Source organism: Saccopteryx leptura, chromosome 5 (genome assembly GCF_036850995.1).
Source record: "Saccopteryx leptura isolate mSacLep1 chromosome 5, mSacLep1_pri_phased_curated, whole genome shotgun sequence".
In the NCBI taxonomy this organism is placed as follows: domain Eukaryota; kingdom Metazoa; phylum Chordata; class Mammalia; order Chiroptera; family Emballonuridae; genus Saccopteryx; species Saccopteryx leptura.
In genome coordinates this window covers 61,829,602-61,846,620 of record NC_089507.1, presented here as the reverse complement: position 1 = coordinate 61,846,620, position 17,019 = coordinate 61,829,602, and the positions used below count along the sequence as shown (strand labels likewise).

Genomic DNA, 17,019 nt, shown 5'->3' with positions numbered 1-17,019 from the left:
TCTCTGTGTTGCACTCTTGGTAAGTTCCTCAGTTCTACCACCTAGTTCATTAATTTTCTCTTAGATGATGTTCAGTCTATAATATATTCCATCTATAAGTTTTATTAATTTTAATAAAAATTATTGTATTTCCAAAATTTTTACTTGATTTTCTTTATTTCTAATTATTTTTGTTTCCTTTCGCTTTTTTAAAATGAGTATTATCATATTATTTCTTAAAATTAATTTCATCTTGGATACATTCTTGTGAACATTTCTCTAGTTTGTGGGCTGTATTTCTACACATTAGATTTGCTCATGTACTTTGGGATCTTGGCTTGCAATCTCATTTGAATGAAATGAATCCTCTTTCTCCTCCCTCCTTTCTCTCTGTCTCTTTCCTATTATATTTTTATTCCTCTCCATTGCAGTTGTTTTTGGAGTTAAATCCAGAACCAACCATAAAATAGTTCCTTCTTTATGATTATATCAATAATAGCATAGATTCAGTCACTAAACCAATAGCCAACTTAATTCATTTTAAATTTTTTTAAAAAGTGAAGTATCAGTGTTCTCACTTAATTTGCTCTACAGTATCTTACAATGCCATAGCCTCAGGCTCACAATCACCACCATAATTCAATCCTCCTTTCCTGAATTACGCAAAAGTCATTCTCATTACAGACATGAAGCAGTAAGCACACGCTCTGTAGTTTTGAGTATTGTGTAGAGATTTTTTTTTTGGACCATGTGACTCAGCAACAGGACATTAGCAGGTTGTAGCTTTAAACTCACCGAAACTTTAAGTTTCTGCTCTACAAAGATACTGATCTTGCTATTGAGTCTAGTTCTATCATTTATATTTTCTTTCTGTTCATATTTCATTGCTATTGTTTGAAGCAAAGGTGGTGCTTGAAATATGAATTTATTGTGCCATCCCAACCAGAATACAAGGTATTATTATAAATATATTAATAATAAAATTATAAAGGACAATAAAGTTAGTATGAGACAAGATGGTTTTAGAAAAGATGCCTATATAAATGTCTTTATTGGGGTTTGGCTGTGCAGTGGGGCTGAGTCGACAGGGGTGGCTGGAGTACAAGTGTGCCTCCCCAGCATGGAAACTGGTTTTATCACAGCAGCAAAGAAGAGAATCTGCTAGCAAGGTGAGAGTTACATTCTCACAGAGTGGATGTTTTGGTTCTTAAAACCTTGGCACTGAAGACAGCCAGGTCTTGCACACACACTCTGCTTTCGGAGACCAGAAGATGGTGACAGAGTAGGTGGACATTACAACTCCCACTTCCCAGAACCAAAGTGGATTACAACTTAATTGGGGAAAAATTATCCTGAAAAACCAACTTTGGACTAAACTAAAAGGAATCTAAAACCAAAGACCACCAAGAAACCACACTAAGAATGGTAGGAAGGGCTGAGACATGGAAAGGGCTGCGCCACTCCCAGGAGAGAGCAGTGGCCCAGAGAGACTCTCATGGTGGGTTGGGTTGCCCAGAGAGTTGTGGGTCCTCAGCCCCAGGACTGGAGCCCCAGCCTAGAGCCCAAGAGACTACAAGAGGCATACAGACAGTATTTAGCAGACAGAAGGGATGGGTTACTGTTTGCAAGAGGGAGACAGAACTCTCAGACCCAGGCTCCATCTTAAAGAAACTGTGCAGAAAACCTCGTGAACAGCCACTTACCTGGGGCTCCGGAAGTGGAGAACACTGAGAGAACTGGAGTTGTGAGAGGAGAGTATAGTCTTGGAGGAACAGGGAGAGACTGTGGGGGACAGCCACCTTAACCCCTGTGCTGGGTCACTCCCCAAACCTAAAGTAGTCATTGTTTCTGGGAGAAGCAACACCAGCAAAGGGAAGCAATTACCCTGCCCACCAGAGGCTCTCCTACTCCAGTCAGAGCAAAGAGTTGCTTAGAAGCAGGGGGCATGTAAGGTACACAAGTTTTGAGTGCTGAGGACTGGGCTATACTGCTGAGGCTTCACCCTGCTGCAGTGAAGGCAGCATGCTAGCTGAGGCAGGAGCAGCACCAGGCAAGGTAGCCATGCACCTGTGGGGGCGGCACCTAAGGGGGCAGCCTGTGTGTGGCACCCAGCAAGGTGGTCCGCATGCCTGCAAGGGCTAAGCCCAATGAGGCAGCCGGTAGAGGTAGCACCCTGGAGGTGACCCACATGCCTGCAGAAGTGGTGCCAGGGGAGGTGCAGTGCATGAGTGGGCCTAATGCCTGGTGGTGCCTGTGCCCAAACACCCGAGGAAGAGATGATGGTGGCAATGGCAGCCGGTGGGCAGACCACATCTTGAGAACACAGAGACTTCATCCACTGGCCAAGACTGAATAAAACCCAGACTAGAAATGCAGCTGATATTTACAACAGCACCTGGGCCCAGCAGAGGCAGCCACAAATTCTGGTTCACTGGTAGCTCCAGGAAGGTTGCTAAGGGCCAGTCATATGCAGTGACCCCCACCGGTCTGTGACAGGTTCCAGCCAGGGAGTCGCAGGGCTTGCACCTCTAGTAGCCATATACAGAGAGCATCAACTCAGGATCTAACAATCCTAGTAAGAGTGGTATTTTAAGAAAGGGCTCCTCACATCTGATCCAGCTAAGGCATAGAAAGCACCAACACAACTAGCACAAAGAGCAGTAGCAGCATAGAAGTAGCCTGCAGCAGGTTACAAACAACAGCTGATGCCAATCCAAGAATATCTAGAAAAAACATAACTGGAAGATGAAGGCAGACAACACCAACCCTCTACTCAGCTATTTACACAAACAGCACACCCAAAGGAGCAGTCTTTACACAGACAAAATGGGAAAACAGAGAAATGCAATCCAAATGAATCAATAAGAGAAATCCCCAGAAAAACAACTGAATAAGATAGAAATAACCAAGATACAGGGTGCAGAGTTCAAAATAATGATTGTTAGAATGCTCAAAAGTCTTAGAGCAACATTAGACAGACATAATGAGCACTGAAATAAAGAGAAAGAAAGCATCAAAAAGGACACTGAAATCATAAGAAAAAATCAGACAGAAATAAAAAATATAATAACAGAAATGAAGACTACACTAGAAGGAATTAACAGGAGACTAGATGAAGCTGAGGATCAAATCAATGATTTAGAGGACAAGATAAACAAAAGCACAGAAGCAGAACAGCAAAAAGAAAAGAGGCTCAAAAAGTATGAGGAAACTCTAATATAGCTCTGTGACAACATGAAGAGAAACAACATTCATATAATAGGAGTTCCTGAAGAAGAAGAGAAAGAACAAGGGCTAGAGAGCCTGATTGAAGAAATCATAACTGAAAACTTCCCTAAATTGATGAGGGAAAAAGCCACACAAGTTCAAGAAGCACAGAGAGTCCTACTAAAGAGAACCCAAAGAGATCTACACCAAGACACATCATAATTAAAATACTAAAGTTAAGAGATAAAGAAAGAATACTAAAAGCTGCAAGAGAAAAGTAGTGAATCACCTACAAAGGAGCCCCCCTAAAGATGACATCTGAATTTTCAACAGGAACACTTGAGGCCAGAAGGGAATGGCAAGAAATACTCAAAGTAATGCAAAACAAGAGCCTACAACCAAGACTTCTTTATTTATTATTATTTTTTTTATAATTTTATTTTTTTAATGGGGTGACATCAATAAATCAGGATACATATATTCAAAGATAACAAGTCCAGGTTATCTTGTCGTTCAATTATGTTGCATACCCACCACCCAAAGTCAGATTGTCCTCTGTCACCTTCTATCTTGTTTTCTTTGTGCCCCTCCCCACCCCCTTTCCCTCTCCCATTCCCCCCTCCCCCCCGTAACCACCACACTCTTATCAATGTCTCTTAGTTTCACTATTATGTCCCACCTACGTATGGAATAATGCAGTTCCTGGTTTTTTCTGATTTACTTATTTCACTTCGTATCATGTTATCAAGATCCCACCATTTTGCTGTAAATGTTCCGATGTCATCATTTCTTATGGCTGAGTAGTATTCCATAGTGTATATGTGCCACATCTTCTTTATTCAGTCATCTATTGATGGGCTTTTTGGTTGTTTCCATGTCCTGGCCACTGTGAACAATGCTGCAATAAACATGGGGCTGCATGTGTCTTTACGTATCAATGTTTCCAACCAAGACTTCTTTATCCAACAAGGCTATCATTAAATTAAAAGTATCTTAAACAAAACAACAACAACAACAACAACAAACCAATGCTGCAAGAAATGTTTAGGGGCCTATTGTAAACAGAACAAAGGGAAAAAAATCTTTAAAAAAAGAGTAATGTAGATTTAAAGAATAAAATAGCAATAAACTACTACATATCAAGAATAACCTTAAATGTAAATGGATTCAATGCTCCAATAAAAAGATATAGCAAAGCCTGACCAGGTGGTGGCACAGTGGATAGAGCATCAGACTGGGATGCAGAGGACCCAGGTTGGAGACTCTGAGGTCACCAGATTGAGTGCGGGCTCATCTGGCTTGAGTAAAAAAAAAACAAACAAACAAAAAAAAAAACTCACCAGCTTGGACCCAAGGTCACTGGCTTGAGCAAGGGGTTACTCAGTCTGCTGAAGGTCCAGTGGTCAAGGCACATATGAGAAAGCAATCAATGAACAACTAAGGTCTCGCAATGAAAAACTGATGATTGATGCTTCTCATCTCGCTAAGTTCCTGTCTGTCTGTCCCTATCTATCCCTCTCTCTGACTCTCTCTCTGTCCCTGTAAAAAAAAAAAAAAAAAGATATAGCATAGCTGTGTGGATAAGAAAACAGGACTCATACATATGCTGTCTACAAGAGACCCACCTCAAAACAAAAGATACATATAGACTGAAAGAAAAGGGATGGAAAAAAAATATTTCATGCAAATAGAAATGAAAAATAAAAGCTGGGATAGCAATACTTATATCAGACAAAATAGACATTAAAACAAAGGCTATAGTAAGAGATAAAGAAGGTCACTACATAATGATAAAGGGAGCAATCCAACAGAAAGATATAACCATTATAAATATCTATCTGTATAATATAGGAACACCTAAATATATAAAGAAGATTTTGATAGACAAAAAGAGCAAGATCAACAGCAATACTATAACAGTAGGGAATTTTAATACTCCACTAACATCAATGGATAGATCCTCCAGAAAGAAAATTAAAAAGAAACAGCAGCTTTAAAGGACACATTACATCAACTGGATTTAATAGATATCTTTAGAACTTTTCACCCTAAAGCAGCAGAATATACATTCTTTACAAGTACTCATGGTACATTCTCTATGATAGACCACATGTTAGGACACAAAATAAGTCTCAATAAATTTAAGAAGATTGAAATCATATCAAGCATCATTTCTGATCACAATTGCATGAAACTAGAAATCAACTACAATAGAAAAACTGAGAAACATTCAAACACTTGGAGATTAAATAACATGTTATTAAATAATGAATGGATTAACAATGAGATCAAGTAAGAAATAAAAAATGTTCTTAAAACAAATGAAAATGAACATACAACAACTCAAAATTTATGGAACATTGCAAAAGTAGTCCTGAGAGGGAAGTTCATAGCATTACAAGCACACCTTAAGAAGCAAGAAAAAGCTCAAATAAACAACTTAACCTTGCATCTAAAAGAACTAGAATAAGAACAGCTAGTAAAGCCCAGAGGAATTAGAAGGAAGGAGATAATAAAGATCAGAGTGGAAATACAGGACATAGAGCCTAAAAAAACAATATAGATCAATGAAACCAAGAGCTGGTTCTTTGAAAAGGTAAACAAGATTGATGAACCTTTAACCAGACTCACCAAGATAAAAAAGAGGGAGGACTTAAATAAAATTAGAAATAAGAATGGAGAAGTAAGAACTGACACAGCAGAAATACAAAGGATTGTAAAAAAATACTATGAAGAACTGTATGCCAAAAAGTTAGACAACCTAGGTGAAATAGACAAATTCCTTGAAACATATGATCTTTTAAAAATTAATATGGAAGAATCAGAAAACTTAAGCACACCGATGAAAACAAATGAGATTGAAACAGTTACCAAAAAACTCTCAACAAACAGAAGTCCTGGGCCAGATGGCTTCACAGGCGAATTCTACCAAATATTCAAAGAAGATCTAACTTCTATCCTTCCGATGCTATTTCAAGTAATTCAAGAGGAAGAAAAACGTCCAAACTCCTTTTATGAGGCGAGCATAATCCTCATTCCAAAACCAGGTAGAGAAACTATAAAGAAAGAAAACTATAAGCCAATATCCCAGCAATACACTAAAAAAATTAGACATCATAATCAAGTGGGATTTATTCTGGGGAGGCAAGGCTAGTACAATATTTGCAAATCATCACATAAACAGAAGGAACAAGAAAAATCACATGATAATATCAATAGATGTAGAAAAAACATTTAATAAAATCCAGCACCAATTTATGATCAAAACTCTCAGCAAAGAGGGAATACAAGGAACATACTTCAACATGATAAAGGCCATCTATGACAAACCCAAAGCCAACATCATACTCAATGGACAAAAACTAAAAGCAATACCCTTAAGATCAGGAACAAGGCAGGGGTGCCCCCTTTCACCACTCTTATTCAACATAGTTCTGGAAGTCCTAGCCACAGCAATCAGATGAGAAGAAGAAAAAATAAAAGGAATACAAAAATAAAAGTAAAACTATCATTATTTGCTGATGACATGATACTGTACATAGAAAACCCTAAAGTCTCAGTCAAAAAACTACTGGATCTGATAAATGAATTCAGCAGGGTGGGAGGATATAAAATTAATATCCAGAAATCAGTGGCACTTTTATACATCAACAATAAAATGTCTGAAAAAAATTTAAGAAAATCCCCTTCACTATTGCAACAAAAAATATATATTTAAACAATGAAGTTAAAGACTTGTACTTGGAAAATTATAAAACATTGATAAAAGAAATCAAGAAAGATACAAACAAGTGGAAGCATATACCATGTTCATAGATAGGAGGAATAAACATCATTAAAATGTCTATATTACCCAAATTCAGTGCAATTCCTATTAAAATACCAATGGCACAATTCAAAGATAAAGAACAGATATTCCAAAATTTATATGCAACCAAAAATGAACACAAATAGTCTCAGCAATCTTGAAAAAGAAGAATGAAGTGGGTGCTGTCACACTTCCTGATATCAAGTTATACTACAAGGCCATTGTACTCAGAACAGCTTGGTACTGGCATAAGAACAGGCATATAGATCAATGAAGCACAACAGAGAACCCTGCAATAAACCCACACTTTTATGGACAATTGATATTTGACAAAGGAGGCAAGAGCATTCATTGGAGTAAAGACAGTCTCTTTAACAAATGGTGTTGGGAAAATTGAAAAGCTACATGCAAAAAAATGAAATTAGACCACCAACTTACACTATTCACAAAAATAAACTCAAAGTGGAGGAAAGATTTGAATGTAAGTTGTGAAACCATAATCATCCTGGAAGAAAACAGGCAGTAAGCTCTCAGACATCTCTTGCAGCAATATATTTGCTGATTTATCTCCATGGGCAAGTGAAATAAAGGACAGGATGAACAAATGGGACTATATCAAATTAAAAAGTTTTGCACAGCTAAAGACAATGTGAACAAAATAAAAAGACAAACCACACAATGGGAGAACATATTTAAGAATACATATGATAAGGGATTAGTAACCAAAATATATAAAGAAGTTGTAAAACTCAACACTAGGAAGGCAAACAATCCAATCAAAAAATGGGCAAAAGAAATGAATAGGCCCTTCTCCTAAGAGGACATATTGATGCCCAAAAGTCATATAAAAAATTGTTCAACATCACTAATCATTAGAGAAATTGAAATTAAAACCACAACGTGATACCACCTCACACCTGTCATAATGGCACTCATTAACAAAACAACACATAGTAAGTGCTGGCAAGAATGTGGAGAAAAGGAAACCCCCCTGCACTCCTGGTGGGAATGCAGACTGGTGCAGCCACTGTGGAAAAGAGTTTGCAGATTCCTCAAAAAATTTAAAATGGAACTGCCTTTTGACCCAGCTATCCCACTTTTAGAAATATATCCTAAGAATACCAAGTCACTAATTCAAAAGAAGAAATGCACCCTCATGTTTATTGCAGCATTGTTTACAATAGCCAAGATCTGGAAACATGCCAAGTGTTTGTCAGTGGACGAGTGGATTAAAAAGCTGTGGTACATAAACACAATGGAATACTATGTGGCCAAAAAAAAGAAGGAGATTTTACCTTTTGCAACAACATGGATGGACCTGGAAATTATTATGCTAAGTGAAATAAGCCAGGCAGAGAAAGAAAAATATCATATGACCTCACACATTTGAGAAATCTAATGAACAATGTGAACTGAGGAACAGAATAGAGACAGAGGCGGGACCAAAGGGACAAGAGGGAAATTGGTCAGAGGAAAAGGGGATGAGAGGATGGGATCAGAGAAGGGAAAGAGATTAGTGAAATTATATATACATAACAGCATTATAGAGAGCAGGACAGAAAATCCTGGAGGGAAGGGGGGAAGGTGTTTGGAGGAGAGGGGAAAGGAGGTGTCGAGGGTAACACGGGGGTGGGGGTGGGGAGATATATTCGGTGGGACATTTGAATCTATGTAAACACAATAAATTAAAATCAATAAAAATTAAAAAATAAATATCTTTAAGAAAAAAAATTTTGGGCATACTGAGATTTGAAACAGAATGCTGATTAATATTCTCTGATCTAACTCAACTGAGGATAGCCTCATACAGATAGTAAGGCCACAGTACAGGCAAAATCATTCTGCTAATGTGAAGAGGAAAACAGAAGCTCTTTGTATAGTTCAGACTATATCTGTGTTGTATTCCTATCCAAATGCTATTGCCTTCTTAATTCATCTTACATTCTCTCTCAAATGGACTGTTGCAATAGTTTCCCAGTAAGTCTCACTTTATCCAAGATTCCTCTTTCATCACCAGAACAGTTATTATTCTAATAAAAATGATCATTCACGTCTTTGCATTAAAGAATTCATTTGATCCCTGAGCTTATGACAGAGTTCAACTTCCTAAGCATGGCCCTCAAGGCCTTTACAGTCTGATCTCCAGCCTACCTGGGCAGTCTCGGTTTGCCCTACTGAACCCGAAGTCCTTTCTTTGTCAGGCAAAACCTTCCTAACATAATGCTTCACTCTAACACTAAGGTCTTTCCCCCAGCTCCTCTATCTGAAATATCTTCAGTTTTTCCCCTAATACATTCTCCTCGGCAACCCCCCACCCCCAAAGGCCTATAAAATTCTTACGTCCTAAAGCCTCAGTCCAAATAGCTTCCTTTAATGCTTATCTTAGCACTTGGTTTATACCTCATTTGAAGCACTTACCATGTTGTATTAATTATTCATAAACAAATGATTATTAACTAAGATTTTTCTAGGAAGAGTCCTTGTCTTTTTTCCTGAGAATCCTAAGTCACCCCAACATCTGCAATGTTAGTTAAAGACTGTTAGTTTAGCTTCTTACTCAGTGAGTGCAAAAACAATTTAAAAATAACCTGATATTTAATCTTTCAGAAGATTTGCAAAATAGTCTCTTAAGGATGCTCAGCAGTCCAAGCCTACTCCTTGGGAAAAGAAAAGAAGTAATCTTCAACACACACAGGACACAGTTCAAAACATTTAGATAAAATTGAGTGGAGATTTGCACCTGTAACTGGATCCTAGAGAAATATTACTCATGATTTACCAAATATTAAAGGCAATAATTGAAGAACGGAAACCCTCCACTGGAAATTTCCCCTGGGGACCGCTAGAAAAGGGTGTCAGTGACTTTACTGAGTGTCACTCATTTGATGAGGAAGTAGATGGAGCTGTTGAGAGAGTGCAGAATCCGGAAGTAGCAGTCACAGAAACCGCAGCTTCAATTTATTTAAATACTCACTGTAGGCCACATCCTCTACGTCAGTGATAATCAACCACCGGTCTGCTCTACATACTCATCTTATTTAGTTTTCATCACAAACCAAACCCCAAAGGCAATGATTATTTCTCTCATTTTATAAACCAGGAAAATAGGTTCATAGACCAGACATGGGTCAAAACCGCATAGAAAATGAGTAGGCCAAAATTTGAATCCAGAGCTACTTCATTCCAAAGCCAGTGCTCTGAGTTCCTGCAGGAAACAGATTTAAGGAGACAAAGGAGGCAGGAGAAATTGTCAGTCAGTCAGTGTAAAGTTGATTAAACATGACCTCAAAGAACTAATTAAAGCTAGTATTGAGAACGATGACAGAAATAAGGAGAGCAAACCAAATTTATCAGTATGGCATCAGGAATCTAGCCATCACCCTGAAGCAACAGTAACATAGTTTAAGTTCACTCAATTGTGGATACAAAATACAATTTCAAATGAAAGATTTATTAAATTCATTTCAAAACTGTGATATGAACATCTTTGGAGAAAGTGACAGTGGCTCTCAATCACAAAGCCCCTTCAGAAATCCTTGTCTGCCATTCCTGAGTAGAACAACATCTCCTTCATCACCATGACATCCCTGGCACCTCCCTGGTCATCCCCTTTTCAACAAATTGTTCTTTCCATTCTTCTCTGGAGTCATCCACTGATGAGCCACACATAAATGAAGTTATATATTGTCCTACTGCTCTGATGAATAAGGAGGGGAAATAGCAAACATTCAACCCCAAAGATTCTGACTCACAAACTCACTGCACAATTTTAAATGCTGTGTTTTGTCTGTAGGTATTGAGACAAGTGTGTACCAATGGGATGGTTGGTTTTTTTGCATCATTTTTTATAAATGTAACTTAGAAAATATATGACAATCAATTTAAGAACAATAACAATAATAAAATGCCTTATATTTGATATCACATATTTAAAAATTGATCCCACAAGTCTATACTATCTTATTCTCTCAAGGCTTCTGATTGTTGATAGTATTTTTTTTTATTAATTATCAATATGTTTCTAAGGAAATTAGAAAATAATAATTTTAAAGATTATTTAGCCATTTTCACAGTGGAAAATGGACACTTAACAGTGTCATGACAAATTTAACCATAGCTTTGCCCACTTTACTGAAAAAAGAGTTACTGAAATATATTTGATACAATCACCCTGGAATATATGCCTAAGCCTACAATGTATGTGTGAGAAGATATTTTATATAAGCATATCAAATCAACTATCACACCCTATGATAGGAGCCTATAAAGTGAGAGTTTTAATATCTTAACAAATATCTATTTGCACTGGGTTTGGGTTTTTAGATGAGGAAAAATATACTACTGTATTTGTTCTCTTAAAAGTATTGAATATTCTCTAAATATTTAACTATATTTCAGATACATAATAAAAGTAAGGCATCTAGTTAGGTGGCTTGCACATAATGTATAATAAATATTTACTTTTTTTGTTGGTTTCTTCTTTCCTTCTAAAGGAATGAAAAAGCACTGGCTATTTAGCTCAGCAGAAGCATGTTGCCCAGCCTGTGGAAGTCCCAGGTTCAATTTCCCACCACGGTACACAGGAGAAGTGGCCATCTGCTTCTCCTCCCCTCCTCTCTGCCCCTCCCACAGCCATGGCTTGAAAGTTGGCCCTGGGCACCGAGAATGGCTTCCTGGCCTTGCCTCAGGTGCTAAAATAGCTCAGTTGTCAAGCAACAAAGCAGCAGCCCAGAAGGGCAGAGCATCTCCAGGTAGGTTGCTTGCCTGGTGAATCCTAGTCAGGGTACATGCAATAGTCTGTCTCTGCCTTCTACCTTTCACTGAATAATAATAATAATAAAAGAATAAGGAATGTAAATTTTTGATTTCCACATTGGGTAGCTGCCCAGGCATCCACCTTAGAGAGAACTCTGATTACTAGTGCCATTTTAACAACTGGTTGCCAAACTCAACAAAAAAATTAGGTGTCGGTTCTGCTAAAGCAGGCCAAACTGGCCAAATCCCACTATCGCCTTCATCTGGTATTTTTTGTTTGTTTTGTTTTGTAATTCTCTAAAGTGAGAAGCAGGGAGGCAGAGAGACAGACTTCCACATGATGCACCTGACATGGATCCACTTGGCAACAACTGGGGCATTGCTCCGTTGCAACTGGAGCATTCTAGCACCTGAGGAAAGGACATGGAGCCATCCTCAGTGCCCAGGCCAACTTTGCTCCAATAAAGCCTTGGCTGTGGGAGGGGAAGAGAGAGACAGAAAGGAAGGAGAGGGGGAGGGGTGGAGAAGCAGATGGGCGCTTCTGCTGTGTGCCCTGACCAGGAATTGAACCTGGGACTTCCACACTCCAGGCTGACGCTCTACCATTGAACCAACCAGCCAGGGCCATCTTCATCTTGCTTTTGATTTGTATCCTTTAATATCTTGGTAATAAATTGGCAATCAGTGAATAAACAGGTTTTCCTAATTTCTGTGAGCTCTTACAAATTAATTGATGCCAAGGAGGGAGTGGTAGGACCTCTGATTTAGAGTCAGTAGGTCAGAAGCACAGGTAACAACCTGGGCTTACAAATGGTCTCTGTAGTGCATGGGGGTCTTGTGGGACTGAGCCTTTTACCTGGGTTATCTGGTTCTATCTTCTGGTAGATAGTGTCATATTTTACAGTGGCCAATATTTGGAAGCAGTCCAAGTGTCAATCAGTAATAGATGATAAAACAGCTGTGGTACATTCATGCAATGATACTACTCAGCCATAAAAAAGAAGGAAATCTACCCTTTGCAACTGCATGGATGGACTTGGAGAGCATTATGCTAAGTGAAATAAGCCAGTCAGAGAAGGACAAGTACCATATGATTTTACTCATGTGTGGAATCTAATGAACAAAATAAACTCTGAGTGGAATGCTGGTGTTTGAGGCCAGGCAGGTTCACACTGAATTTGGGAAGACAGTAGAGGATCTTTGGAGCTGGAAAGCATTGGGCCATTACCCATTTATTGGAGGCTCACAATGACAGGAGAGCAAATAACAAAAGGAAAAAGCAAATAAACAAAGGAAAACCTGCATTTCAAAGTGAAGGGCAAGGGATCAGGAAATCCACACCTCAAAGTCATAGGAGAGTGATCTGGGAGAATCACCCCGAGGGCAAGCACCCGGAGCCTGACATAGACTGTAAGCATGTGGCACCGCCATGTGCTCAAACACCAGACAGATCGAGTGCGTGCAGCTGGTAAACCAGCGAGCAAGCCTAACACAGCTGTTTTCCCCCTCAATGAGCAATACAGAGACAGACTTATATTAAGAGCAGTTTTCCCCAATGCTAGATTGCAGAAGCGGTGGAGGGATTGAGAAAAAACGAAAACAATATCAGGGTCACAGACAACAGTGCAGTAATTGCTGGGGGGAGGGAGATGGGGAGAGGTGGAGAAAGGTATAGAGGGAATGAATGATGATGGACGGAGACTTGACTTGGAGTGGTAAAAACATAACGCAGTGTACAGATGATGTGTTGTAGAATTGTGCACCTGAAACCTGTATAATTTTGTTAACCAGTGCCACCCCAATTAGTTTAATAAAAAGAAAAAAAGGAATTTAGTTGAATTCTCAGATACCCATTGGTGTCTGAGAATTGCTTGTTAGTGAGGGGAAACTCATTCACACACACACACAGAGGTTGGAATTGGGTTGAGGAACCCAGAAAAGTAATAAAGACACCCATGTATATATATTTCCACACTTTCTCTATTTTTAATAAATAATTTTAGTATGGGTTTCACATGTGCTTTAAATAAAAATTGTTTTATTTCATTTCTAGTATTGTAATGTATTTATTTTGAGCCCTTAACTAATAGTTTGTTTCATTTATAATATAGTATACCCTACCCTATTACACTAAGTTAAAATTCAGTTGTTATTAGCTACCTTATCCTTGACAAGACAGAAAACAAATGATTTAATGTATTTTTTAGTTTATTAATAATTAAAATTATAGTATAATCAGAGTTCACATGGTCATTTTGACTACAAGCCTTCAAAAAGAACTCCCTGTTTTCTTCAGCTGTTTTAATATGATTTGATTTGTGCTTCCAGTTTACCTTATAAGACTTCATTGATATTTGATTCATATCATTTCACCTCCATATTACTTTTATATATCCCTAAATTTCCCCTCCTATATTAGAGCTCCTCCAGTTTTCTGGTATGTACAGTGCATTTTTAAATATCAGAATATTTGACTACAAACTTGAGAAAATTATATTGAATTATTATTATCAATGACTTTCTTGTTTGGTTGTCCTTCAGTCCTTCTGTTTGAGAAAAACTGTTTACCCTCTTTACTTACATGCTCATGACATAAAATTTTTACATGTTGATTACATTTTTTTCTTTGAAAAAAGCTTTACTTTATGCAATGCCTATTATCTCTTAATTCTGAAACGTATGCCTTGCTCCCTACCTCTTATATTTTCTTTAAAGACCTAAAAGAATAAAGCCTATTCATGCCAGCCTTGGCTTTCATCCATGACCTTGAGATGCTTCATATGTTATCAAGGAGTCATAACCTTTCATTGTCATGTAATATGTTTTGGGGAAGCCAGAAGGCCTGGGCTTGCAAAGAATAACTGCTTTGGTATGGTTCCAGGGTTGACACCTGAAATACACAGATGAAAGTTTACAGTTTACTTGGGAAGACAAACAAAGAAAACTTACATGGAAATATGATAGAATACAATATAATATTTGGTTTAATTTTATGCAAGGTCAACTCTTAGACATCTGCAATATCAACCAGTCAGAAGAAATAGCTCTCATTTCCCGGAGAGGGCTAGTAAGGAAGCAGTAGGTAATTAAGGCTAATTAACAGCTCCCTTCCAGCTGAAAGAGTGGTAGTAAGGTGACCCCTAGGAAGTTGTATTTTCAAGGAGGCATTGATGGCTCAGATACCAGGCCAACTTCCCTCCACATCCACAAGCATTAATGTGCTTCCTTCCAATAATGTCCTAAAGTTCTTGCAGAAGTTGCTGAGTCAAAAGGGAAGACATAAAATACTGTTAAGCTATTGTTGCTAGAAGTATCAAGATGCATGCTTACCTTAGGGTGAATCAGTGCTGTTAGTTATTTTATTCCAAAGTAGACACATTGCAGTTAAGTATTAAAATATTTATTTTGTAAAGAAGTCTGACTTCCAATAACTTTATAATACTTTGTTATGAATACATGGAAATATTCAAAAAAAAAGTAAACACATTGTTACCTACTTTGCACTTGTACAAGTTTGTTTCCCTATCACTATTTACCTAGCCAATGGACAATGTTTCACCAATAAATAGCCCTTGATTTCTAAATACTGCACTCTGTCTGCAGTTGCTTAAGCTCCAATCAGAGTTCCCAAGTAAAATAATTTTCGCATATTACTAAATATTAATAGCATCAGTTTCTAGTATTAGCCATAATTTATTGCCTACACAGAGGGCAAAGAGAAAAAGTTAATGCAATAAAATAGATTTTATTAAAATACAAATGAAAATTTAATACTCTTTACTAATCCTCTGTAGTAAATAATAAAATATAGTATTTGAAACATAATCAGTTGGGCCCCGGCTGGTTGGCTCAGTGGATAGAGCATGGGCCTGGCATGTGGATATCAAGGGTTCGATTCCCAATCAGGGCACACATGAGATGTGACTATCTACTCCTCTTCCCCTTCCTCTCCCCCCACCCCTTTCTCTCTCCCTCTTGCAGCCAGTGGCTTGACTGGTTTGAATATCAACCCCAGGTGCTGAGGATAGATAGCTTGGCTGATTCAAGCATTGGCCCCAGATAGAGGTTGCCAGGTGGATCCTGGTTGGGGTGCACATGAGAGTCTGTCTCTACCTCCCCTCCTCTCACTTGAAAAAATATATATACACATATATGTATGTATATGTATGTGTGTGTGCATGCATATATATATGTGTATAATATCAGTTGATAAATATTTAAATATATCAATAAAAATGGAAAACTTAAAGCTATAATTAAATATTCTAATTCATAAAGATTTGGTATAAATATACTGAGACTCATGGACATAGATAAAAGTGTAGTGGTAACCAAGATGTAAGGGAAGGGACCGGGAGTGGTGGGAAAGGTATAAAGAGGGAGAAATACAGTGTGTCCGTAAAGTCATGGTGCACTTTTGACCAGTCACAGGAAAGCAACGAAAGATGATAGAAATGTGAAATCTGCACCAAATAAAAGGAAAACCCTCCCAGTTTCTGTAGGATGATGTGGCAGCATGTGCACATGCACAGATGATGACGTAACACCGTGTATACAGCGGAGCAGCCCACAGCCATGCCAGTCGAGATGTAGACAGTACAGAGGAAAGTTCAGTGTATTCTGTGTCTCGCTAAATTCGATTCCGTGAACAAAGTGCAACGTGAATATCAGCGCATTTATAATGAAGCGCTACCACATAGGAATAACATTACTTGGTGGGATAAGCAGTTGAAGGAAACCGGCAGTTTGGTGGAGAAACCCCATTCTGGTAGGCCATTAGTCAGTGACAAGTCTGTAGAGGCTATACGGGATAGCTACCTAAGGAGCTCTAAAAAATCTGTGTGTGAGCCCGCATCGAACTGCACTAAATAGCTATGAAACTGGGAGAGTTTTCCTTTTATTTGGTGCAGATTTCACATTTCTATCGTCTTTTATTGCTTTCCTGTGACCGGTCAAAAGTGCACCATGACTTTACGGACACACTGTATAAGGTGAAGAAAAATGATTTGACTTTGGGTGATGGGTATTCAACATAACCAACAGTTCAAATGCTATAGAAATGTGTTACCTTAAACCTATGTACTCTTATTGGTCAATGTCACCCTGTTACACTTAATTTTCTAAATAAAATAAAAAAAGATTTGGTATAAATGTAACCAAAGGTACGTCTCCTGCACATTGACATGAAAGTCATGTTTTTCTCTTCTGATCAGAAACCATTTAAAAACATTTCAACTTAAAACAACATCTTAATAACAAGTGTATGCAAT

General features: G+C 38.1%; 1 protein-coding gene across 2 annotated transcripts in view; it reads right to left on the bottom strand.

Moving 5' to 3' along the window:
* The window catches only part of CFAP299 (cilia and flagella associated protein 299), a 744,166-nt gene that overhangs the window by 380,189 nt on the left and 346,958 nt on the right, over positions 1-17,019 (bottom strand). Inside the window, exon 4 of one of the 2 annotated variants that reach the window (XM_066386151.1) lies at positions 15,342-15,361. The exons of the other annotated variant lie outside the window; for it this stretch is intronic. Within the exon in view, the coding sequence (XP_066242248.1) occupies positions 15,342-15,361 (20 nt within the window). The remainder of the gene's footprint in view (positions 1-15,341; positions 15,362-17,019) is intronic. 2 annotated transcript variants of the gene reach the window in all.